The sequence below is a fragment of the Callorhinchus milii genome, unplaced genomic scaffold (genome assembly GCF_018977255.1).
Source record: "Callorhinchus milii isolate IMCB2004 unplaced genomic scaffold, IMCB_Cmil_1.0 Scaffold2, whole genome shotgun sequence".
In the NCBI taxonomy this organism is placed as follows: Eukaryota; Metazoa; Chordata; class Chondrichthyes; order Chimaeriformes; family Callorhinchidae; genus Callorhinchus; species Callorhinchus milii.
Genome location: NW_024704743.1, coordinates 53,430,108 through 53,454,599, shown reverse-complemented (window position 1 = coordinate 53,454,599; position 24,492 = coordinate 53,430,108). Strand labels below are relative to the sequence as shown.

The window sequence follows — 24,492 nt, the reverse complement described above, 5'->3', positions numbered from 1 at the left end:
CACAGACAGTGGGCACTGTGCCCAACCCCAGTGTGCGGCCCAGTGTGTGCGGGGGCGGGGCGGGAGGGCGGGGCGGGGCTGTGCTGGTGTCCGGGGCGGGGCGGGGCTGTGCGGGCCGGGCCGGGCCGGGCCGGGGGTGAGGGCTGTGCTGGTGTCCGGGGCGGGGCTGTGCGGGCCGGGCCGGGCCGGGGGGTGAGGGGAGGCCGGGGATGGCGGCCTGGCTGAGGACACTGGCGGCGGCGCTGGTTACGAACACTCGCTGTGGGGGGCGGGGGCTCCGCGCTCACCCCCGAGAGCCACCGACTCGGGGCTGCACCAACTGCCGGGGCCCGAGCCCCGGCCCCGGGCCCCAGCCCCGCCCGGGGAGCAGCCCGAGCCCCGGCCCCGGGCCCCAGCCCCGCCCGGGGAGCAGCCCGACCCAGGCCACAGGTGAGGCCCACTGCAGCCCGTGTGTGTGAGGGGGTTGGGCCGGGGTTGGGGGTGGGCCGGGGGTTGGGGGTTTGGGGGGGGCGGTTGTTGGGGTGGGGTTGGGGTGGTCCGGGGGTTGGGGGGTGGGCCGGGGTTGGGTCCGGGGGGTTGGGGAGGGTGGGGTCCGGGGGTTGGGGAGGGTGGGGTCCGGGGGGGGCGGGGTTTGGGGAGGGTGGCGTCCGGGGGGTTGGGGTTGGGGAGGGTGGGGTCCGGGGGGTTGGGGAGGGTGGGGTCCGGGGGGGGGGGGGGGGGCGGGGGTTGGGGAGGGTGGGGTCCGGGGGGTTGGGGAGGGTGGGGTCCGGGGGGGGGGGGGGGGGGGGGGGGGGGGGGGGGGGCGGGGGGGGTGGGGTCCGGGGGGGGGGGGTTGGGGAGGGTGGGTCCGGGGGGGGGGGGGGTTGGGGAGGGTGGGGTCCGGGGGTGGGAGGTTGGGGGGGTGGGTCCGGGGGGTTGGGGAGGGTGGGGTTGGGAGGTTGGGGAGGGTGGGGTCCGGGGGGGGGGGTTGGGGGGGGGGTTGGGGGGTGGGGGGGGTGCGGGGGGTTGGGGAGGGTGGGGTCCGGGGGGGGGGGGGGGTTGGGGAGGGTGGGGTCCGGGGGGGGGGCGGGGGTTGGGGAGGGTGGGGTCGGGGGTTGGGGGGGGGGGGGGGGTGGGGAGGGGGGGGGGGGTGGGGAGGGTGGGGTCCGGGGGGGGGGGTTGGGGAGGGGGGGGTGGGGGGGGGGGGGGGGGGGTCCGGGGGGGTTGGGGAGGGTGGGGTCCGGGGGGGGGGGGGGGTGGTGGAGGGTGGGGTCCGGGGGGGGGCGGGGGTTGGCCTGACATATGGAAACCCGTCTCTATCAGAAGATCCAAACCAAACTGAGAATTCCATCATCCCAACTACACATGGACATTCCCTGCCTCCTCCATGTCCGTCTTGAGATCAGAACCAAACACCTTCCTCTTCAACCGTGGCTCGGGTCAGCTCTCTCCGTGGCTCGGGTCAGCTCTCTCCGTGGCTCGGGTCAGCTCCGCTCTCTCTCTCTCTCTCTCTCTCTCCGTGGCTCGGGTCAGCTCCGCTCTCTCTCTCTCTCTCTCTCTCCGTGGCTCGGGTCAGCTCTCTCTCTCTCTCTCTCTCCGTGGCTCGGGTCAGCTCTCTCTCTCTCTCTCCGTGGCTCGGGTCAGCTCCGCTCTCTCTCTCTCTCTCTCTCCGTGGCTTGGGTCAGCTCCGCTCTCTCTCTCTCTCTCTCCGTGGCTCGGGTCAGCTCCGCTCTCTCTCTCTCTCTCTCCGTGGCTCGGGTCAGCTCCGCTCTCTCTCTCTCTCTCTCCGTGGCTCGGGTCAGCTCCGCTCTCTCTCTCTCTGTGTATTGGTGTCTGGCACAGCCACTGTTGTGCTCTGGGTCGCTGCCCCTCGCTGTATAAATGAACATTGTTGTTGTTCAGGTTAGTCAGGATAGTTCTGAGCATTTGATCAATAACAACAACAATTTACATTTGTTTAGAGCCTTTCATGTCAGGAGGATGTCCCAAGGCGCTGGACAGTCAGGGATCTGCACTGAGCTGGTGGCTGGGATCAGGAAGGATGAAGGGCGGGGAGGGTAGGAGGGTGAAGACACGGTCGAAGAAGAAGGTCTGAGATAAGTTTTAAAGGAGGCAAGAGGAGGGATTGCGGGATGGAGTTCCAGAGGGTGGGGGCAGAAGATCTGCCCACCAATGGTGGGGCGAACGAGGCAGGATACGCGAAGCAGACTGGAGCCCGCTGAGCAGAGGGCGCGGACATGTTGGTAGTGGGTTAGGAGTTCACAGAAGTAGGGGGGAGCAAGGCCGTGGAGGGCTTTGAAGGTGAGGACCAGGATCTTGAACTGTATCCTCTGTGCAATGGGAAGCCAGTGGAGTGGGGCGAGGATGGGGGTGATAGGGTCACGGAGCCTGGTGCGGGAGAGGACATGGGCTGCAGACTTCTGGATGATCTGCAGCCTATGGAGGGAGGAGCTGGAGAGGCCGACAAGCGGGGAGTTTGCGTAGTTGAGTCTGGATGTGATGAATGCGTGGATGAGTGTTGAGCCGAGCAATGTTATAGAGGTGGGGAAAGGTGGAGCGGGTCATGGTATGGATGTGGGGACAGTTGAGGGTCGAAAAGGATGCCGAGGTTCCATGTTGGCTCCATGAGGTGTAGAGAGCATCCATGAAATGTGATGCTGTCAGCGCCTGAGGCTTGTTGACATTCAACTGGAAGTTAGCTTTCGTCCAGGACTTGATGTCCGACAGGCAGTCTGTGAGGACAGCAGTGGAGTTGAGGGTGGAGGTAGAGGGATAGAGTTGAGTGTCATTCGCATACATGTGGAAGTTGACCCCATGTCTATGGATGATGTCACCAAGAGGGACACCGCCCTTGATGGGGTTGGAGGAGAAACCGTTAGTGGAGACAGTGTGAATTTTGAAAAATACTTGGAATTCAGTCTTAATTTGAAAACTGTTTTTTCTGCAATTCTTTAAACCTAATCAAGGCTTAATTTGAAAAATGTTCCACAATTCTGCACAATCTTAAATTTGGAGCAAATGGCCTTACAGGTTTGAACTTGGTGGAGAAGTAAAGGATTAAACACTTTCACTTTTGCTTTTAAATAGGTTCCATTTACAAGTCAGTGTTCACCATTGATTATTTGGTGGCTTTGCTGCGGCAGGAGAATGCGAAGGATATATGTGTTATTAAAGTGCCGGAAGAAATAAAGTACACAGATTATTTTATCATCGTGAGTGGAACTTCTGCAAGGCATTTGCATGCCATGGCCCATTACGCCCTTAAAGTGGTAAGTCGATCTTGGGAAATGTTGTCACTGAATGAGTTATATTTGTTTCGGTTAATCACAGTGCCTGTAAACTATGTGAATGAGACTTGCCAAGTCTTTGAACATGACTCAGTAGTGATCTGAATCTGTGCATGAAAATAGCAATAATAAACATTTTTTTAAAAAACGTGAAAGCCACTTTCTGAATACTCACATTCTTAGGAGGTCACCAGCTGTGAAATTATAGAAACTCTACCTGATAGTGAAATTAACCTTGTTTCTACTCTCAATGTTTTAGTTCATTTGATGGCGATAATAATAATAATAAATCCAATAAGTAATTGATGTAAGAACAGAATTACTGGAAATTTGCAGCAGGTCGATCACCTGAAACACCACATATATTTTGACTAAACTGATTATTCTGCAGAGTAGATATTATTTAAAGCACCTGGTCTGCTGAATGGTCACGGACATCCTATAGCTCAGTGGTTAGAGTAACAAGAGACCTGGGTTCGATTTCTGGCAGAGCAAAACTTTGGGCAAGTTTCCTTACTCCACACGCCTGTTTACCTAGAGGTAAGTAGGAACCCGGTTGTTAGTTGATTGGCGGATCCCTTTTCCTTCAAATTGTTTTTAAAATAATAATAAATTGGTCACTCAGCCCACGACTGTTTGTGGCACGCTGCTGTGCGCAATTGGCTGTCGCATTTCGCCCACAACATATACAGTCAATTCACTTTATGGTATATTCTGTGAAGCGTTTTAAGACGTTTTGAAGATGTAATAAGGCGCTATATCAAATGCAAGGATTATTATTATTATATGTTGTGTTTCAAACGCTGTTCTTTATAGTAAGTCACTGCAGGAAGTAGGTTGGCTAAGTAAATTGTACACAAGTATTGTAAGATTGGATTCAATTTCTCAATAAAATGCTTTGGTACAACCAAAATAATTTTGTTATTCATCAGTATAAACAGTTAAAGACAGAGCAGCTTCCTCAAGTCAACATGGAAGGAAAAGATACTGAAGACTGGAAATGTATAGATTTTGGTAAGTATCAAATATCTAGTGAACTGTACGATAACAAACTTTAATAAGACAACATAGTTATTGGGCACGAAATGCATCAATGCCAATAATATATGGCGTTTCAGATCATAAAGCTGGCCTAGCAAAGATGCCCTTTAATAAATGTTAGGTCCGGGAGTGTAGAAGTCTTAAGCAAGAGTGTTTGAAACACATTGTGAAGTACCTCTCTCACATTCTAGATCCTGAAGAGGGGCGTGGGGAAACAAGTGCTGAGCCAAGTAACCGGGGGTGGAGGTGTGGAGAAGGAACAGCCATAAAAATGTTCCTGCTTGCTAAAGCTCACCCCTGTATAAATCAAGTTCTCACTTCAGATGTTTGTGCAAATTGGCTGCCACATTCACCTACAAACAGTCAGAACACTTTACAGTAAATCTTGTGAAGTGCTTTGGGTGGGACCTTTTAATGACATGATAAAGTGCTATATCAAATATAAGGATTATTATTACTGTAATTATGAGTGGGAATCACTGGGCAATTAGGCAAGTTTCCTTACTGCGTATGTCTCTGTTTACCTAACAGTAAGTAGGAACCCGGTTGTTAAATCGTTGGCAGATCTCTTTCCCGGGTAATAATCTGTCAAAAAATGTTTTAGATCACTCAATCCATGACTGTTTGTGGGACATTGGTATGGCAATTGGCTGCTGCATCAATTGGTGCATTGCTTTCCAGGGCTAATAATCCCATCAAAAATAATAATGATAATTTGGTCACTCAATCTCTGACTGTTTGTGGGACAAACAGTGGGACGTTGCTGTGCGCAATTGGCTGCTGCTTTTTGTCCACAATCCACTTTACAGTATATTTTGTGAAGTGCTTGAGACGTCTCAGTGGTGTGATAAGGCACTATTTCAAATGCAAGGATTATTTTTATTATAAATCATATAGTTAGAGCACTCACTCGCAAGCAAGAGGACCCAGTTTCGATTCCCAGGCGGGGCGAAACCTTAGGCAAGTTTCGACATGCCTCTATTTACCTATTTACCAGAGTCCTGTAGCTCAGTGGTTAGAGCACTCGCCTTGCAAGCGAGACACCTGGATTCAATTCCAGGCAGAGGGCGAAACCTTGGGCTTCCTTACTCCACACGCCTAATAATAATCCCTCCAAAAAACAAAACAGTGATAAAAATTGGTCATTTTCAATCCACGACTGTTTGTTGTACACTGCTGTGCACTGCTGGCTGCCGCGTTTCACCCAAAATATACAGTCAATTCACTTTACAGTATATTCTGTGAAGCGCTTTGAGACGTCTAGAAGATGTGAAAAGTGCTATATCAAATGCAAGGATTATTATTAGCAGTAGTGGTAAGTAGAAACCCGATTGTTTGTCGATTGGCAGATCGCTTTCCGGGGGTAATAATCCCTCAATGGCTACCAATGTTCCACACTCAATCCACGACTGTTTGTGGAACACTGCTTTGGCAATTGGCTGCTGCTGCGTTTTGCACACAAAATACACAGCAAATTCACTTTACAATATATTCCGTGAAGTGTTTTGAAACATCCCAATGACGTGATAAGGTGCTACATCAAATGATAAAGTCATTTCCCATGTGGTTGGTATAGCCTTTTAAACAAAGGAACAAGGAACTGCCACATTATAGAGGAGTTCTTCAGAACTATTATTTGTACGCTGAGAAAGCTCTCTGTAGTGTGGCTGGATGTAGAAACAAATTGCACCACCAGATGGCAACACGGCAGTGTTGCTCACTTTCTTTAGTTCAGTGTGGACCAAAAGGCGGCCCGTGGCCCACAACCAGTGAAGACATAAACTTGGGATATAATTCATTTGAAAAACTACTTCCTAGTAGCTCCAGCTGGTACGCATTCAAGTGGACTTGTTTGAATGCTGGCCTTGACTGATTGGGATATGGTATGGTACTGAGTGAACTGCAGCTGTTTGCTAGGGGGTGTGATGGGGAGGGGGCAAGGTAAGAATTGTTGAACATGTCAGAAACGTTGCATAGGCTGAAATGACACTGAGAGTGTGGTTCATTGGTAGCCATGGTAGGAAGGAGACAAACTCCAAGGGAGTCTCTCGGCTGATTTCAATGCGGGACTATACTTTATTGCTTAACTCTGAGAATGGAGAACTAGCAGAACTCCAGCAAAAGTCCTTCAATTTGGATATGGAGTGAGACGGATCTTGAGTTAACAAGTTCCAGATTTCTTTGCCTTTAGCAAAGTCACTGTGCATGTGGCTACAGGAACATTGATGCTTTCCCTGTAACTATTTGAAAAACCTGCCAGCACTCTGTGTGGTTTCACACATTTTGGTTTGGTCAGCCGGGAGTCTGACATATGTGAAACCCATCGCCATGCTTCAAGAGTATCCAAACTAGACAGAGTATCATGCATCCCACCTACACATGGAATGTGCGCTCTCTCTCTCTCTGGAGGGACACACCCTGCTTTTCTAATTCCAGAATGTATTAGGCAAGAGCCAAGGCTTGGGGACCCCAGAATATGCATTGGAGAACTGCAGAAGTCTAGCCAGCTAAAACTGCATAGGCTTTCCCACAACTTGTCCAGCTATGACCATCCCACCTGTTAGGGCTTTGGTTTGCACAACAACTAGAGCTGAATGGGAAGAATCCCTGCCCCCAATCACTGGTCTGCCACTCATCCTAACAATATCAATACTGTACCATGCTTTGCTGCTTAACTCAGGTTTCAATGTGTTCAATAATTCTTAGAGCACTGAACAGTTTTGAGTATGACTTCAGCAGGGCCCTGGCTCAGAGGATTGACTTGGTTCTGATATTCCATTACCATTAATCAAGCGTTAGTAAGTGTTTAAGTAATACAATGTCATGTTTTCTATGTGCTTTTTTGAAAGGTAATATTGTGATACATTTCATGTTGCCTGAAACCCGGGAAGTCTATGAACTGGAGAAACTCTGGACTTTGCGTTCACATGATGATCAGTTGGCGAAGATACCCCAAGAAATGTTTCCGTCTGATTTTATATACGAACCAACAGATGTGGGCCAAAAGGAACAATCGCTTCCCAGGGCAGTTTTGGGAGAATCCACACGTGAAGCTGACAGCAACAGCAGGACCTTGTTTTGAAAATAAAATTGCTCGACAAAGCCAACAGCTTGACTCGTTTGGTTTTGCTCAAGGTGTTTGATTTTATAATCGGACAAAGAAATGAACGACAGTGCTTGTGAGACTCTTGATTGGGGAGATGACTCTGCCACTGAATGTTTTGATCTAAAATGTGCAAAATGTTGAAATAAATACACCAAACTGTCAAAAAGAAAAACTATTCTGAACCACATATTAAAACACAAACTACTTTGGAAGGAAATGTGTTAAGTGTTTAAGCATCAGAGTCTAGTAGATAGTGTATAAAGGGTGGATTATTTACCTTTTCACTAAGCTCCCAGAGGGGAGTTTATACATCTAGGCTTGTCTTACCCTCCAATAAGTTCTTGAATACTCATTGAGTTTATGCTGATGATGAATGATGCACCATTAACCACTACCAACTCAGGCTGGACTCCCACCCCATTGTACTAGGAATTGCATTTCCTACATGATTCATTAAATTTGGTTGAGTGACAACTGATAATTAAAAGGCCTTTTGTAGCAAAAGGTCACTGAAATTTACATCCCAAATCTATTTAAACTCTTATTCCAGAAGTGAAAAGGGCAATTCTAATCCTTCATAACACCTCTTATGACTATGAAATAGAATCTATTGAACAAACAGTGCTGGTTTTAAAAATCAATCCAGACTGCATAAACTTAATCTTAAATCGAGTAAGATCTCAAGAGACTGAAGTTCATCTGTAACTGAACCCAAAATGCTCCCATTTACTTATGCACATCAGCTAGTTTTTTTTTACATTTTCTTAAAGATATCCATTCCAAGCTGTTTTTAAAGCAAATTCCTTTTAGAAGCTGGAAAACTCAGAGGAGTGACATTGCTTTAATTCTATCCAATCATGCGAGGTGGGTCAAAGGTCCTCAAGGTAAGATGGATAACAGCCTGTAAATGATCGCAGCTGGTGGGGGAAAGGAAGAAATAAACTTAAAAGTCTTATAGGATGAGTAGGAGACCACAAATTAGATCTTATCTATTCAAAATAATAAATTGCAGGGTCTAATATATTGGATACTTGTCATTGGAGTTTTAGTTTCTTAATTGTTTTCCTTAATAAAGAACTGGATTTGTGCAAATGCAAGTTTCCTTTTGTAAGATGCTCACCACAGGAATGCTACTCAGATACAATCTACCTACAGAGTGGAATGACAGGAATTCTTCATAAGGAATTCCATTCAGAAATACTAAAAATTAGATCCCAACTGTCAAATATTGTAACTCCATCTTTCTCCTATTATGAAATGAATGATGTGTGTTATACAAGCAATTTATGTACAAATTAGATGTTGTAATGCCCTGTGCAACAAACATTTGTTGGGTCTATGTGGTACATTCCACTAGAACACTTCAAAGACACCAATCATAAACAAATCATATAGGAGCTAAATTCTTTATTTCATACAGAGGCATTTGACAAGTGGGGCTGCATTGGGGGCACAGTATTCAGATGAAAGAAAAAGTGAGCCATGTAATGTTTGCTGGTATCACACTTCCATTTACAGTACTACCTTCAACTAATGCCAGTTATTCCAAATACACCAGTCTCATTTGAAAAAATGAAAAATTAAAACAGGTTCTATCCTAGCAACAATCTCTATACAGTCCAGAAATTTAAATGATACAACAGCAGATATGCCAATGCAAATGCAGCATTATATGGTGAAATCAAAATCCATGGTAAATCAATTCCTTATCAAAGGTTACTTGCAATAAAGAAAATACAAGTGGGCTTATGACTTTCCAGCCTCACATCAACTCTTTTAAGCTATTATTAAATGACCTTCTGTAGTTCAGTAATTTTATCAATGTAAAAACAATTTCTAAGACTACATGGAAAAGTCACTGCCAAAAAAAATGAGAATTAATTTTGCTAAAGCTACAACATAAGCTTTTGAGAATTTTTAATTAGTAATGAATAATATGCAGGCAAAAAATACTTCAGACCATTTTTAAATTGTCCAAATCTGTACAAAAATGATCTTTGGGAAAATTAACCTATCCTATGCAGAAATGCCTCTAATTCAAATGTATCTAAGAGGTAGATCAAAAAATTGATGAAGTAAATGGTTATGCCAAGTTGTGCCCCTCCAATTCAGTGCAGCATGATGATTCTGATCATCTCATGCACAAAAAAATAAAAACAAATCACAAAGGTTCAGAGGTAATAGTATGGTTCTGCTCAGACCACATACAGCAGTGTTTATGCACCAAATATGCACTGCCTTAGTTTAAGCACTGAGGTAGATGGAATTTGGGTTCACTGAAGAAATTGATCGGAGCATTTCAACTTTACCACATATTATTTTAGCTTATTCTATCATTCTGTTAGACTACATTCTGGGAGGGGGGGAGAGAGGGAGAAGGAGGAGATATTGGCTGTCAATTTGGCCTTTTGGCATTGAAATGTATTGCTATACTGGTGTAGAATGTGCATAAAGCCTGCTGCATTCTGGTTAAGCCGAGAGAAGGAGCAGAGAAATGGAGCTTGCAGCCCCCTCAGTGGCTTAGCGTGGCCCACTATAGCAGCTGCATATGTAAACTCTTATTTAGTTTCAATAACTTTAGTGTGATCAAACAGTGTTTGACCGTTTTTCTGCCCATGGTGACTGAAATGGGTGGTTCAGTAAGTTCAACCCAGAGTGTGCTCCGGCAAAGTGTGCCAGAGTATTCTCTAATGGATTAAATCGCTCTACCAATAACTGAAGATGAAGCTTGCTCTTTGAACAAAATGGCCAAGTCCAAATGGACTGCGTCATTATGTATCAAGAGGCTGTGATGGCCAAAGGCACCAAGGGTCCATGCATTAAAAAATTACTCAGTAACACTAAAAGCCAATCCAGTTTGCAGCCACTTTTTTTTTCAACCCAAGCCTCTTGCCATCACTTCCTTGTTTTGTTCCCAAAAAGTACCATCAATCAAAAATAGGAATTAAACACTTTCATCCCATCTTAAAAAAAGAAAAAAAATGGCATTGCTGCTATCAGTATATGTTGGCATCATTCGGCGTCTTTCAAACATTCACAGAATTTTGATCAAAAGATGGTGTTGTGAACCTCAGGAAATCTGAGGCGATTCTGATTATCGAGTACTCCCATCAGCCAGCAGCTAGAAGCAAGACATCTACATCTGTATTTTTCTCTGTAGTGCTCCTGGCTTGTAGCTGATCAAATTTTACTTTTTTTATTAAAAAAATAAAATGCTCAAGACTATTACTTTTATAAAGTATACAAAATAAGCAAAAAAAAGGAACAATTGAGGTACTAAATGCCTGAGGTAGTTTAGTAAAATGCATAATAATCAATTCATGCCCTGGCCAACACCATTCAACACTTCCCTTAGGTTCTCACGGCAGTGTTTCAGTAATCTTTGTAAAATAACCAAATTTAAAAAGCCATTTTTTGTGGTGGGACAGATGCCTACAAACTAGCCACCCCCTTACCCCCTCCCCCAAAAAACCTCAAGATTTTATAATGACTGGAACTATAAGAGCAATGCCTTTTTGTAACCAGTGAAATCAGAAGAGAAAGCTTCATTAAACCCAACAGATCTAAGAGCTTTGGGAAAGCTAACAAGGCAGTTTAAAGTTTTGAAATTAGAACAAAAGAAGGGAAGTGAAAGGGTCTTATTTAAAGCTGGGTTTCACAAGGTTTCTTTTTTGAGCGCCTAAAGGACACATTCTCACAGAGACAGAGTTCAATTGTTGCCTGGTCCTCGACAAAGATGACTGGGGAAGGTGGAACATATGCTTCTTTATCAGTGATGGGTTTAAATCCTCATCTACGACTACACAGTCCATCTCTCTCTTTGGTCTGGCATCTGTCTCGGTGGTTGGTTTGAAATCCTGAACCTTTTTATTTTCTTCGGGACTGGGGTTGTCCACTCTGCGCCGTCTTCTGTTGCTGCTGTCTTTTTACCTGGGCCAAAATTTCTTGAATTTTTCGTTGAGCAAGCTATTTGTAAAAGGGATGAAAAAATTAGTCATCAGTTACTCAGTTAACATTAAATCCTCCTTCACTGGATACAAAACAAGGAAATTTAAGGAAATATAACATTTTATCTTCTAACTACAGCAGTAATTCAGCCTGGCTCAGTTGGTCTCTCTCTCGCCTCAGAATAAATTTAAAAAATCGTTCCATTTGATTTAGCGCTTTTCAGGTCTTCTAGATGTCTTAAAGCGCTTCACAAAATATACTGTAAAGTGAATTGACTGTATATTTGTGGGTGAAACGCGGCAGCCAATTGGCACAGCAGTGTCCCACAACAGCGTGGATTGAAAGTACCAATTTATTATTGGCTTTTCTTTTCTTGAGAGATTTGCCCAAGGCTTTGCACTGCCGGGAAAAGAATCCAGGTCTCTCGCTTGCAAGGCGAGTGCCCTAACCACTGAGCTACAGGATTCCACAATCCGACTCTACAGGAATCAAAAGATTATGGGTTCAAGTCCCAGTGTTACTTTTTGAGCTCACTTAGTGTAGGCTGGTATTCCAGGACAGTACTGGGAAAGCACAACATTGTTGGAGATGAGACGTTAAACTACCTATTCAAGTGAACGTAAAAGATCCCGTGGTACTAATCAAAAAGACAAGGGACTTCTTCTCAGTGCCCTGACCAACAATTCCTCAAAATGAAATTGATCAATGGCCGTTTGTGGGACTTTGGGCACAAATTAGCTTTGGCGTTCGCCTACAAAATACACTACATTCTACAGTAAATCATGTGAGGATCTTTAAGACACCCTCTCGATGTGAAAGGCTTGTATCAAATGCAATGAAATATTATTCTTGCATTACATCTTTGTCTTTACATTTGTATGGCGTTTTTCTATTTCGAGTTGGATGTTATTTTGCACAATTTGTGGTTGCAATTATTGTTTCAATCAGCAGTAGCAAGAGTTGGAATTGTTGAGGGTAGAAATTATTCTGGATTACTAGATTCTGATTCTTAAATACAATGGAAGACTGCCTCAGCAAGGAGGACCTCAAAGACTAAACTGCTATGTAAGTCACAAAGGCTGCTGTTGCACCTGCCTTTCATTTTCAGACAGATATTATAAATGATTCAGAACCCAGCAACAGCCTATTACAATTTGACCAGTTTCTCACTTGGTATAAACAGAAAATGATATCCCTGCTCAAAAGATGACGTGTTTTAATTATCTCCAAGTCCCAAGTGATTTTGTACTGGTGTGTAAAAGGAAATCTCTTACCTGACTTGCAAAGAAGTGACCGGTTATTTTGACAATAACCTGATCATTTTCATCTGGAATCTGATCACGAGGAACTACCACTTCTGCACTTGTGAGGTTCTGTAGCTCATTTACCTGAAACATTTTAGGTTAGGATTCATGAGCTGAAAGCTAGAACAGTCAAGAGCCAAGTACCTCAGCCTATTTGGGTTTGACTGACAACTTACTGACATGCATCTCAGAAACTGACAACTATTTTATATATATTTTATTTTACATTATCTTCCATCCTCCCCCATTGATCCAAAAAAAAGCCCAAATTCAATAAGCATATAGAACACCAGATAATTGATAGAGGAAAGCACAGCAGAGATTTAGATTAAAGCAATGAAATATTTTGGAAACAATGCTCACCGTTTTGCCCCCTTTCCCAATAACCCGGCCAGCTGCATGGGATGGTACTTTGATATGGGTCTCCAGTTTCACTTCTTCTTTGGGTCCAAAGAAATTCTCCTCTTTCAGTTTGCCATAGATTCGACCTTGAGCCTGAAGAAACAAAATTTTCCAGCTACATCTGCTTCTCAAAGTAATGACTTGGTGCCCATGCAGAATCAACAGTATTTCTCAGGCTGTTGAGATTTCCAAGCTACCTGTAACACAACCTTAATGTACAATTTGCAATTCAAATTGCTGTAACAATGCTGTCCAATAATAAACACGCTTTATTGTAGCGCAAATTTGCCTATACCTTTGTACTCCTGTGGACCCCCACATGTAGAACTGGCTGGCTTGCTTCTTGTGTCAGCTGGCTTTCTGCCCTAAAATGGCCAACGTCTGGGTTAATAGGTGCAGAAAGTGAATTTGGAAGGAATCTAGTATATCCTCCATCCTCGCCAGGCTCTATTGGTCTCCCATCACCACAGCAGATCGAGTTCAAGTTCCTCATCCTATCTTTTAAATCCCTTCATGGGCTTGCCCCACCCTAGCTCTGTGACCAGCTGACTCCACACCAGCCCACTCAGTGGGATTGCTTGGTTGATCCCGTCACACCTGCCCAACCATCAGTATCTGGTTTTCAGCATATCTGCCCCACTCTCTGGGCCTCCATCCCCAAGACCCTTCGGCTTGCCCCTTCCTCGCTTCTTTCAAGGTCCATCTCAAGACCTTCCTCTTAGTCTGCGCTTTTGGCCATCTTTCCCTTCCCCCCCAGCCCTCCTCCAACCCCAGCTTGTGTGAATATCCAAGACTGTCCAGCACCATATCATATAAATTCTGACAATTTACCTTAAACTGAGCTTCAGGTGGTCCTGTGATGATCACCATACGCTGTTTTGTATCTGGACTTTCAGCAGGAGCAATCTTCAACAGAATACATTGTATAAATATAAACATAGAATACATCCAACAAATATAGATACATCTTTAGAACTTAAGTTATGATGTAAAATCCAGAGTATATATTGATTTACATATGTATAATATATATATTTGGCTCTGTTTCCTTATTTACAATACTCTTAAGAGATTCTCATGTCCACTAGCCAAAAAGACCAACACAAACTCTTGTGCAACCTCCGAATATGTCTACAGAGGGCGCGTTCTTCAGCTGAAAGCTACTGTGGGAGGGAGGCTTGATTGATCGAATAGTCCAACAATACATTCAGAGGATCACAAGTATGAATAGCAACCTCAATTAGGATTAAAATACCAATTGCAATATTCCACCAATTCTCAAACTGGCTACTAGTTTAGTGTGAGCTAGCACAGCATTCCTTTTCATTGTAGATAGGAGGGAAAATGGCAATGCTCCCAAAACATATAAAAAGCTTTGTGACATTAGCACATATTGTGGAATTCAGGCTTAAACAAAAGTATGATGGCCATAAAAGGAGTAAGAATGGCTACACCTTCGTTGCAATCATGAAATGAACCAGTTTATATTCTAGAAACCATTTATTCTCTTAGATTCCTTTTCCCAACTAAAGATATCAAATAATATATAGGCCATGGAATTCAAAAATTTCATATTTAGCTGAGCTAACACTTTGTTCCATTTCTTTTCATACACAGGATCCCAGTGGCACATAGCTGTCCATCATACTATCATACTCGATCTAGATCTACACGTAGGACAAATGCTCAAGAATGGGTCAAATTAACATCAAAATTCACTTAACCTTCAGAAAGCCACTAACTACTTTCTAGTTGTACAAACAATAAGGGACACAATCAAAGCTCAAATTCAGGATTAGCTTGCATTTTTTTCAGCTGTGAAGCTATTATATATAGGTCAAGCAATACTTTGGCTCAGTCAGCAGCCTTTTGATCAAACATTTATGGGGTTGAGTCCTATACTTGAGATACTGAATGGCTGTTGCATTGTTGGAAGTATTCTTTAGATGACAAGTTCAATTAAAGGTCCAGTCTGCCTGTTCTAGTGCCTCAGGTGAATATTGAAGATTTAATGTCACGATTTCAAAGAGAAGTGATCCTCCGCCTCCCACCAATGTTCCTGCCTCACCACAAATTCACCATTCCCCAAAAAAGTCATTTATCTCAATGCTGATGCAGATTGGCTGTGTTGTTAGTAGCTTTAAGTGACTATACTTCAAACAATGTACGAAGTGTGTGAAGAGGTGCAAACACGATAAAGCAAAATGTCACCATCATTAAACTAGCAAGAAACATTGTTTGATCAAGTTAATTACTGAGCAAAAAAAGCTGACTCATTCTGAATGAAGTTTCTGAAAATTTTTGCAACAGATTTGAATTTGTCTCTACAATAAGCTGGCAAACACAGTAGACTGTCTTGCACAGTGTATTAGGGGCAATTTTACAAGAACCTAATATTTACAGTCAGAACTTAAAAATATGAAAAGACTGAGAAGTCTAGAACAAATAAAACCTTTGGGCTAATCCTGTGATCTAGTGGGTAAAGGCACCACCCATCACAAATAGAAAGTTACAGCTTCAAATTTTGTCCTGTGCTGAATTAGCTGGTGTATTATGATGGGCCAAGGATCCCACATTGCCTTCAGGGAAATGTGGATGTTGGATCAGAACTGTTTCTCAAGTTTGTCTCTCCAAGAATGGGAACATTCACTATCTGGACTCGCATATGACAACTTACCAATTTGGCCAAGGCACCAGAGGGCAGCACAACCCCAGCAACAGTTAATTAAAATGCATTAAATTCATAATGCATTTGGTGAAATCATAAAACACTTAAGAGGCTGCAAAATGGTTTAGAAATTGGTTAAAAGCAACTCCATAAAATCAGTTTACATATCAAATTAAGTATTGAACTGGTGAAAACATTCTGTAATTATTTCCAACAACAGTCACTGGTATCACTTGGCAGTCATAGATTTTATGTCTCAATTTTCACCATGATTTGTTGCAGCGCATAAATTCTTTGTCAAGTATAAAATGCTAAGAGTTACCTTAATGGAAGCTCCTGCGAAGCGAGAGAGTTGTTTGATGTGTTGTCCCTGTTTGCCAATAATTGCACCCACAGCCAGGGCAGGGATGAAGACATGAACCGTCTCAGACTCTGACTGTTGCTGAAATTAATATACAATCATTAAAAGTGTGCAACTGGCAAATACAAGAAAGGTTAAGCATATGCTTTGGCTAGCTCAGAATTTTATACAACGCAATTAGGAAATGCACAGACCAAAGAGACCATGTGGCATGTCCCAATAAAAATACTGTCAATTAAATTCTTCCTCTAATATCTATTATTTCACTCTTGTATGTCCTAACATAATACACCTCCACCACCTCCTTGGGTTTTTCCACATATGCATAACTCTGTATAAAATGCTGGGCAACCTTGTTATAATATGCCTCACTGGAGTCTGCATATTTCCTGTAGACCCATGATGTGGTCCACATCCAGCTTGTAGCAGGGACTGGCTGGCGTCTTACACGTTTCCAGGCAGTCACTCGGTCAGTCACTACTGCTCTCTGCAGTGTTAACAGGGGTCACCCTGTAATTAAGCCTCGAAATTCCATGAACCTTGCTAATCACAAGTTGTACATTTGTTGACTTATGTTAAACGTTGTTAGGTTTCACTTTGTCCATGCCCTTTAAGGATCTGGAATACTTCAATAAGATCTTGGGTGTGAACATTTCCAGCTTCTGCCGCCTCTCCTAACTCAGCAGTAATCTATTGGATATTATAAGCTTAGCCTCTGAAGGTTAATCTCACTAAAATAGAAAAAAAAACAGGTTCAAATCGACCATTTAATTGTCCGAGTCCCAACTAAAAAATTAGCTTAACTGATCTACTATAAAAAGGTTATAAAGAGTACAGAATTGTTGGGAGATTCTGTTAATACCACCCCAATCCAAACTAGAACAGCACAAGATTCTGAAGCTTAAAGCAACGGTAAAAGCATTGCTAAAGAGAGTGGTCTGGAATTTCATGGAGAATAAAGTGTAAACATATTTTCATAAGGAAGGTTAATTAAATGTCTGTGTCTGTAATTTTGAAATGACCTCTGGTTTAGACAGCAGTTGTAAAGCAAATAAATTTGAGTTACAGTACAAATAAATGCATAAGCAACAAAATAATGGGTAACCCAAAGCAAAAGTTTACATGAATAGCAACTGATTAATTGTCTGATGATTCACTCTCCTTGGGGGAAAAAATCATGCAAAAAATATAATGAAATAAGAGCTAAATGTAAAGCTCTTGTTCCCAGCACTCCACCAATTTGGAGCTGGTTGATAGGAGCTGTCAAGTGTAGTTTGAGATAACTTACTTTCCTTTGTTATTTTCACTCCCTGAAAGAAAGTGCCTAGCTACCCACTTCCACAGCACAGCTGAAGACGACAAAGTTACTGCTCAAAATCTTTTAAAAGTGATTGTTTTATGGCATGTATTATTTATTAATTTACTCAAGAAGTGTTCACAGTCTGGGTCAGATGATTGAGAACAGTATATAGTGCAAAGTTAATTGGTTGGTTAAAGCTTAAAGACCCAGCCATTGTACCAAAATGTAATCATTCTATGGCGGCTTGGAGAAAAAGGAAGAAATGCAGACACCAAAACATTGTAGTCATTTTGAAGGTGATTTTTTTGTGGCAATTTACTCGACATGAAACTTCATAACCACTGCTGCAAATCCAGTACACTGGCAGCATCCAAACATTTCAATTAAAGATTTGTAGCTACTTACAGCTAGAATTAAAAATGCAGGAAATGTTGCTGCGCACACAAATCTGGTGTGGACATGGAGCCCAAAATTTCTGCATTATAAATTAAATTTGGGGATGAACAGTCTTAAACTCTTTTTGTTTTAAAAAGCACCATATCCATATTAAAGAATTCAGTGCGTGAATTTTTTTTTCCTAACCTCATTTGCTAGTTAATTAACTATCTTAAATTGATGCCCTCTAGTTCCTAACTCACCACCCAATGGAAATAATTTTTCTACTTTTAAAGTCTGTGTGTATGTACATATTAAACATTTATAATATTAATTTGGCGCTCTGAATTAAAAGCTTATTCGTTGCTCGGAAAAGGGGATGAAGTGATTGCTGATATATTTCCATCCTTATTTCGTAGATTCTGTAGAGGGATTTCCCCATGTTTTATTATCAACCCAGGTTGTCTGAGCTTGATTGTTTGCAGCTACACGAACAACACACGCTGCAGAATAGGTTCAGAAGGAGTCAAGCCAGGCGGGTGCAGCTGAAATGTGTAGTGACTAAGCAAGTCGTCATTCGATAACGATACAACAGACAATTGAAAAACATGATAGACACTGAACAAAATCTCACAAGGCTCAGATATCACATGAGACTCAGAAATCACACAAGATTGAAGTTTTTTTTTGTTTGAGGGCAGGTGGGGGAAGAAGAGGAGGAGAAAGACAAACAAAAAACTGAATCAGGATCCTGCCAAAATTTAAAGATCTGCTTCAGATTTTTAAACAGATTGAACTTATGCCTCTTTGTCCAATTCCACACTTATGGTTAAAAAAACTTAAATTTATAGTGTCTTTCATATTGAGAAGACGTCCCAAAGTGCTTAATAGTACTGGCTGGGACCTCTAGTTGGGGGTGTTAGCTGAGGGGGTGGGAGGGGAAAGATGACCAAAAGCAGTCAGAGAGGTAGGTCTTGACACAGACCTTGAGCAAGGTGAGGTTGGGAGTCAGATGGTCTCCAGGATGGAGTTTCACAGAATGGAGGCAAAAAAAACAAAGTCTGACTGCTGATGGCAGGAGACATGAAGCCGGAGGGTAATAATAATAATCCTTGCATTTGATATAGCGCTTTTCACGTCGGGAGGACGTCCCAAAGCGCTTCACAGAAAACACTGTAAAGTGAATTGACTGTATATTTGTGGGCGAACGCGGCAGCCAATTGCGCACAGCAATGTCCCACAAACAGTCGTAGATTGAAAATGACCAATTTATTATTGTTTTTGGTTTTGGAGGGATTATTATTAGGCTCTGTTTGGAGTAAGGAAACTTGCCCAAGGTTTCGCCCTGTGCCTGGAATTGAACTCAGGTCTCTCGCTTGCAAAGCGAGTGCTCTAACCACTGAGCTGCAGGACTTTTAACTATTGCTATACAACTTGCAGCAACTGCAATGAACAAGATTGCATGAAAATAACAATTATTCCCAGACATCAAGCCAGTGGGTATTACATTATACACAGAGTCCTGTAGCTCAGTGGTTACGGGCATAAGCGAGAGACCTGGGTTTGAATCCCAACAGGGCGAAATGTTGGGCAAGTTCTTACTCCACACGCCTCTGTTTACCTAGCAGTAAGTAGGTACCCAGTTGTTAACTGATTGGCAGATTGCTTTTCCGGGGGTAATAATTCCTTCAAAAAAAAATAATGAACTGGTCACTTCAATCCACGACTGTTTGTGGGACATTGTTGTGTGCAATTGACTGCTGCGTTTCACCACAAAATATACAGTCAATTAACTTTACGGTATATTCTGTGAAGCGTTTCGAGACATCTCAAAGATGTGATAAGGCACGATATCAAATGCAAGGATTATTATTACATTATTCCCATCATAAAGCAATTTGTGCAACTGGAGGCAAGACCCACACAATCATGCTGTTATTACATCATGCAGATATTGCAATTTATGGAGTAGCAGTTTATTTTAAAAGTGGGGAGAGATTGAGAGCATTTCTGAATAAGTCATTGAAATATTCACTGAGATGATGATCCAATTTCCATACCCTGAAGTTATACTTTTTAGCTTTTGGATAAGAGCAAGAACAAAAACAGACCTTAGTACATGTCACACGCCTTTCAGAGCAATAGCATACCAGTGAGCTACTGCAATGCCTAACCCATCTGCTTGTACTAATTTAATGGGAGTGAAGTCACATCTGTGAACACACCCTTCAGAAATCACGACAGCTTGGCAGAGCAGTGTGGAACTCAAACATCACGCTAGATTCTCTTTCTGAATCAGAATATCTTAGATATGAAGTGGCAGGTGCTGCAACTTGTGCAAAAAATAGAATTGTGAAATAACCAATTCATAAAAGTCTCATAATTCATAAAAGAAAACTTGACAGAAAACTGTCCACAATCACCTCTCTTGTTCTGAAAAAATTGACTTGCAGATTTTGCAAGACCAGAAGAGGAATCTCTTTCATGTAACTTACAGTCCACAATGAGATGAATTAAGTGTTCAACTGTCCTAAGCAATGAGAACATTGTCGACCCAAAATTCCAGGAATAGTTAGGGAAGCAAATAAATTAATTGCTTTAGATTACCAACAACTTGTGGAGGATCAACAGTCAAACAAGCAATTGAAGGAAGTACTTTGTTCAATTGACAAAAGTATTAATAATAATCATTTTTGCATCTGATATAGCACTTTTTCACATCTTCTAGACATCTCAAGATGCTTCACAGAATATACTGTAAAGTTAATTGACTGTATATTTGCGGATAGAGTGACCAAATTATTTTTTTTTTCTTGAGGGATTATTAATCCCGGAAAAGTGATCCACCAATCGATGAGCAACCGGGTTCCTACTTACTGCTAGGTGAACAGAGGCGTGTGGAGTAAGGAAACTTGGCCAACATTTCACCCTGCCGGGAATACAACCCAGGTCTCTCACTTGAGACCTGAGTGCTCTAACCACTGAGCTACAGGATTCCATTAAGGAAACATAGTGCAAACATTTGCTTGACCTATGAATAGAAAAGCTGCAGTGAAAAAGAGAAAAGATACCGTGTTATCATGTTCATACTTGCGGACTGATAACACTCTTAAGCATGCAGGCATATGCCGAACCTTATTAAAACAAGTTATTTACAAAACAACCTTCATTTTGAGAGAGTTTAGATCAGCAAGTGTCAGATCAAATTGATGTCTTTTGAAGGAACATTCAATGGAATATTTAATTGAACTTTAGGCTTTCAGGGTTCATCTTTGTTCTAAGCATCACAAACAATTAAAAGTTCAGTTTTGCAATTTATACATTGAAATGACAAATATTTACATAAAGTGAAAGCTTTTTTTAAAAAAAGACTACTGTAGGTTACCACTGAAACAATTTAGCTGGTTAAGGTTAATTACCAGGGCTCTAAGCTAATTGGGAACTCAATGAAGACTTGTGACTTCTGAAGCAATGCAATTTGAATTAGCAGCTTTTGTTTAATGTTGCACTCAGTCCAGGACAGCTTTGTTAGCACCCATGCACCCAATTAATCCTGCAAGTATTACATTTCAAAGATTTTTTTTCCCCAAAAAAAATCTTTGTAGGAAAGCGACTTGAAGGGGATTGAAAAAAGGCAGGACAGTGGGATTGATTGAAAACCTTGCTTTGAGAGCAAGTCAGTGTAGTTTGATGGGCTGGATAGCCGCCTTCTGTGGTACAAATTTCTATTAAATAACCCCCCCCACCCCCTTACCATTTTCTACAATATGTATACATTACCAAAACAGTTACTTTTATACCTGCAGAAGATGAGTCATAAAACCAAATACTTTAAAGTCCTCTTTAAAGTGTTTGAAATTTGTTTTAAAGAATTACATCACTTCCTCTAAACTTAAATACGTTTTTTTAAAAATACTGCATTTCACAATTATAATCCTAAAGACCATTCTTACTCATACATTAGTGCAAAGCTCGTGAGTTTCTTCTTGTAGAATATTTAATGTGTACTCTAGAATATGGTGCTACAAATGGCTTTAACAGCCTGCAGCATTCACCAGAAAAAGTACATCCGCATCTAAACCTTAAAAAGGATAACACTTCAAAATAGAAATTGATGAAAATGTCAGGTATCCCAGGAGCACTACAGCTCTTTCTAGCATTCCAGAATAAGCAAGGAAAGCACACCCTTGAGCCTCATAAACTGAAACAGCAGCAGGTCTAATCAGGATGGGCACCCTGAGATCAGTGGTTTATTTAACAAAATATTAGTAAATTTTAAAAAACGCAGGGTACCAATTTCACATAAATACTCGAGGATAAGCCTGAAGGACTCTTCCTTGGAATGACTAAGATGTGACAGAAGAAGAATTCAGAAATCTAGTAGCTGTTATTGAGCAACTTGGGGTCTCGGATTTAAAAACAACAACAAATTGCATATATATAGCGCTGTTCACGTCAGGAGGATGTCCCAAGGTGCTGTAAATCATAATGTTAAAAGAGACAATACAATATTAATTGACATTTATATAGCACGTTTTGCCTTGTGTTGATGTGTTTAATTATAGACACCACAAGCTGAAGTGAAAGTAGTTTTCCAAAGATCATGTTTTTGAAGTAAAGTATTCTCATAAAAGTGAGGACATTACCTCTAGAATACTGTAATTTACATTGAGCTTGCTCTGCCTTCAGTTAGAAGATAATGGTTGAGATGTGTAAGAAAACAAACAATGGAACAGAAAAACTTTTCTAAGAAAATACAAACTGTACTAAGGTAGCGTGCATTCATTTTTTTTCACCCCCAACAGGTGTGTAGGTAAGCTTAATTTAAAAACATAAGACAAAACAGCAATAAATTTTACTTTAGTTGGTTTTGTTCAGTTGAAGCCCTTTTTGTACTATCATTTACTATACTTTTTGTACTATAATGAGCAGCAAAGCAGGTCAGGCAAACAATGCTGTGCAGAGCAGACTAAAAATAGTCACTTACAGCGAATTGCTGGCCCCCTGCAGCAATGCTCGGTGCCCCATACACATCACAGAAATGTGGATAGCTCTAAATCAAAGAAAATTGGCATTTAATAGATTTAAATCTTCACCATATTTGTTCAACTTAAGTCACTACATGAACATTGAAGGCATGAAACAGAAGTTCCACCATGTTTACATTTTCACTAGGTATATTTACAGTGTCTCACCACTGAAATAAATGATACATGCAATATAACCACACATTTAAGAAATTTTGATTGAATTATCTGAAGTGTATATAAAGATCACAAACATGTTGCTCCTTTTAGCAGAAGTATTAAAAACAAAGCATATAAAAAGCACCTAATTTATAGAACCAAATACATTGCTTGTATTACACATCAGAAATTGGATTGGCTCTGATACTAGCTACAATCAAAGGTTTCAATGTTCTCTTAATCCAAGTATATTAGATGCTTTATTAGAGCTGACATCAAACCTAACTTCAATGGATGATTTCATTACAGCTCCAATTCAAAATCATGCTGAGCATATAATTTAACCGAGACCTTTTCGGTTGTTTGCACTAAACTTTTACACACACCGGACCCAAACTGCAGTCTCATCTCAAGGGCAATGGATGGCAGTACAATTGAGGTGAACAGTTGCTGAAGTGCCCTACAGCTTTTGGACAGTGTCTTAATTACAATCCGTTACAAAGATGTGCTGGTTATACAATGTCTTGAGATCCATTAGAATTTATTATTAGAATGTGTTCTAATACATCTCCACAGACTTCTCTTCCCTGCTCTCCTCACTCAACCTCTCCTTACACATAAACTCCCCCACTCACAGTCACGGCCACCCACTCGATTTGGTGATCACCCGGGGCCTCAGTGTCTCGGATGTCACTATTACCGACAAGGCCATCTCTGACCACTACTTCATCTCCTTCACCACCTCCACCCCCCTCCCCACCTCCACCAGACCCACCACCATCTTCTACCGCCCTTGGAAGAAGTTACCCCCACAATCCCTAACCGATGCCTTGGAGTCCTCTGAACTCCTCTCCCTCTGGCCTTCAACCCTCACCGACCCCTCTTCTCCTCTCTCCCTCCTCCACAATACCCTCTCCTCCACACTCGATACTCTTGCCCCCATCACTTCCCGCACTGTCTCCTACTCCCGCTCCTCCCCCTGGTACACCACCCACCTCCGCTCACTGAAAAGCCAGGTGCGGGCTGCTGAACGCACCTGTGTCAAATCTGGCCTAACGGTCCACCGACAAATCTGGCTGGACCTCCTCAAAATTTACCGCTCCACTCTAGCCTCGGCCAAGTCGTCCTTCTACTCCAGGATAATCCTGGAGGCGAAGAACAACCCCAGGCTACTGTTTTCCACCACAACCCGACTCCTCCGTCCCCCCCACCACCCCGCGCAGGTCATCTCCTCCAACCTTCACTGCGAGGAGATGCTGGATTTCCTTGAATCCAAGATCAAGGGAATTCGCTCCGCGGTCACTTCCCCTCCAACATCCACCAACCCCCCACCCCCTCACTCCGACTGCTACCCATCCTCCCCTACTCACTTTTGTACCCGTTTCCCCACCCTCTGTCACGAAACTCATCCTATCCCTAAAACCAACCACCTGCTCCCTTGACCCCATCCCCACTCCACTCCTTATCTCCCAGCTCCACTTTCTTGCCCCACATATCACCGACATCATCAACCTGTCCCTCTCCTCTGGCTCTGT

General features: G+C 42.5%; 2 protein-coding genes across 3 annotated transcripts in view; one reads left to right on the top strand and one right to left on the bottom strand.

The window, feature by feature from the left end:
* The first annotated feature begins 209 nt into the window (after nucleotides 1–209).
* On the top strand, nucleotides 210–7,625 carry malsu1 (mitochondrial assembly of ribosomal large subunit 1). The gene is made up of 4 exons (XM_042346970.1): nucleotides 210–429; nucleotides 3,067–3,248; nucleotides 4,199–4,280; nucleotides 7,157–7,625. Exons 1-4 carry the CDS (start codon nucleotides 210–212, stop codon nucleotides 7,387–7,389), a joined length of 717 nt encoding a protein of 238 aa, XP_042202904.1. The 3' UTR covers nucleotides 7,390–7,625.
* A 1,178-nt stretch (nucleotides 7,626–8,803) lies between these two features.
* igf2bp3 (insulin-like growth factor 2 mRNA binding protein 3) overlaps nucleotides 8,804–24,492 on the bottom strand; it is a 94,728-nt gene continuing 79,039 nt past the window's right edge. The window contains exons 11-16 of one of the 2 annotated variants that reach the window (XM_042332253.1): nucleotides 22,759–22,824; nucleotides 16,058–16,177; nucleotides 13,899–13,973; nucleotides 13,029–13,160; nucleotides 12,636–12,749; nucleotides 8,804–11,379 (exon numbers count right to left, since the gene is read on the bottom strand). In XM_042332253.1, the coding sequence (XP_042188187.1) occupies nucleotides 11,281–11,379; nucleotides 12,636–12,749; nucleotides 13,029–13,160; nucleotides 13,899–13,973; nucleotides 16,058–16,177; nucleotides 22,759–22,824 (606 nt within the window). In that variant the 3' untranslated portion in view covers nucleotides 8,804–11,280. The remainder of the gene's footprint in view (nucleotides 11,380–12,635; nucleotides 12,750–13,028; nucleotides 13,161–13,898; nucleotides 13,974–16,057; nucleotides 16,178–22,758; nucleotides 22,825–24,492) is intronic. The other variant, XM_042332254.1, reaches the window with a different exon arrangement.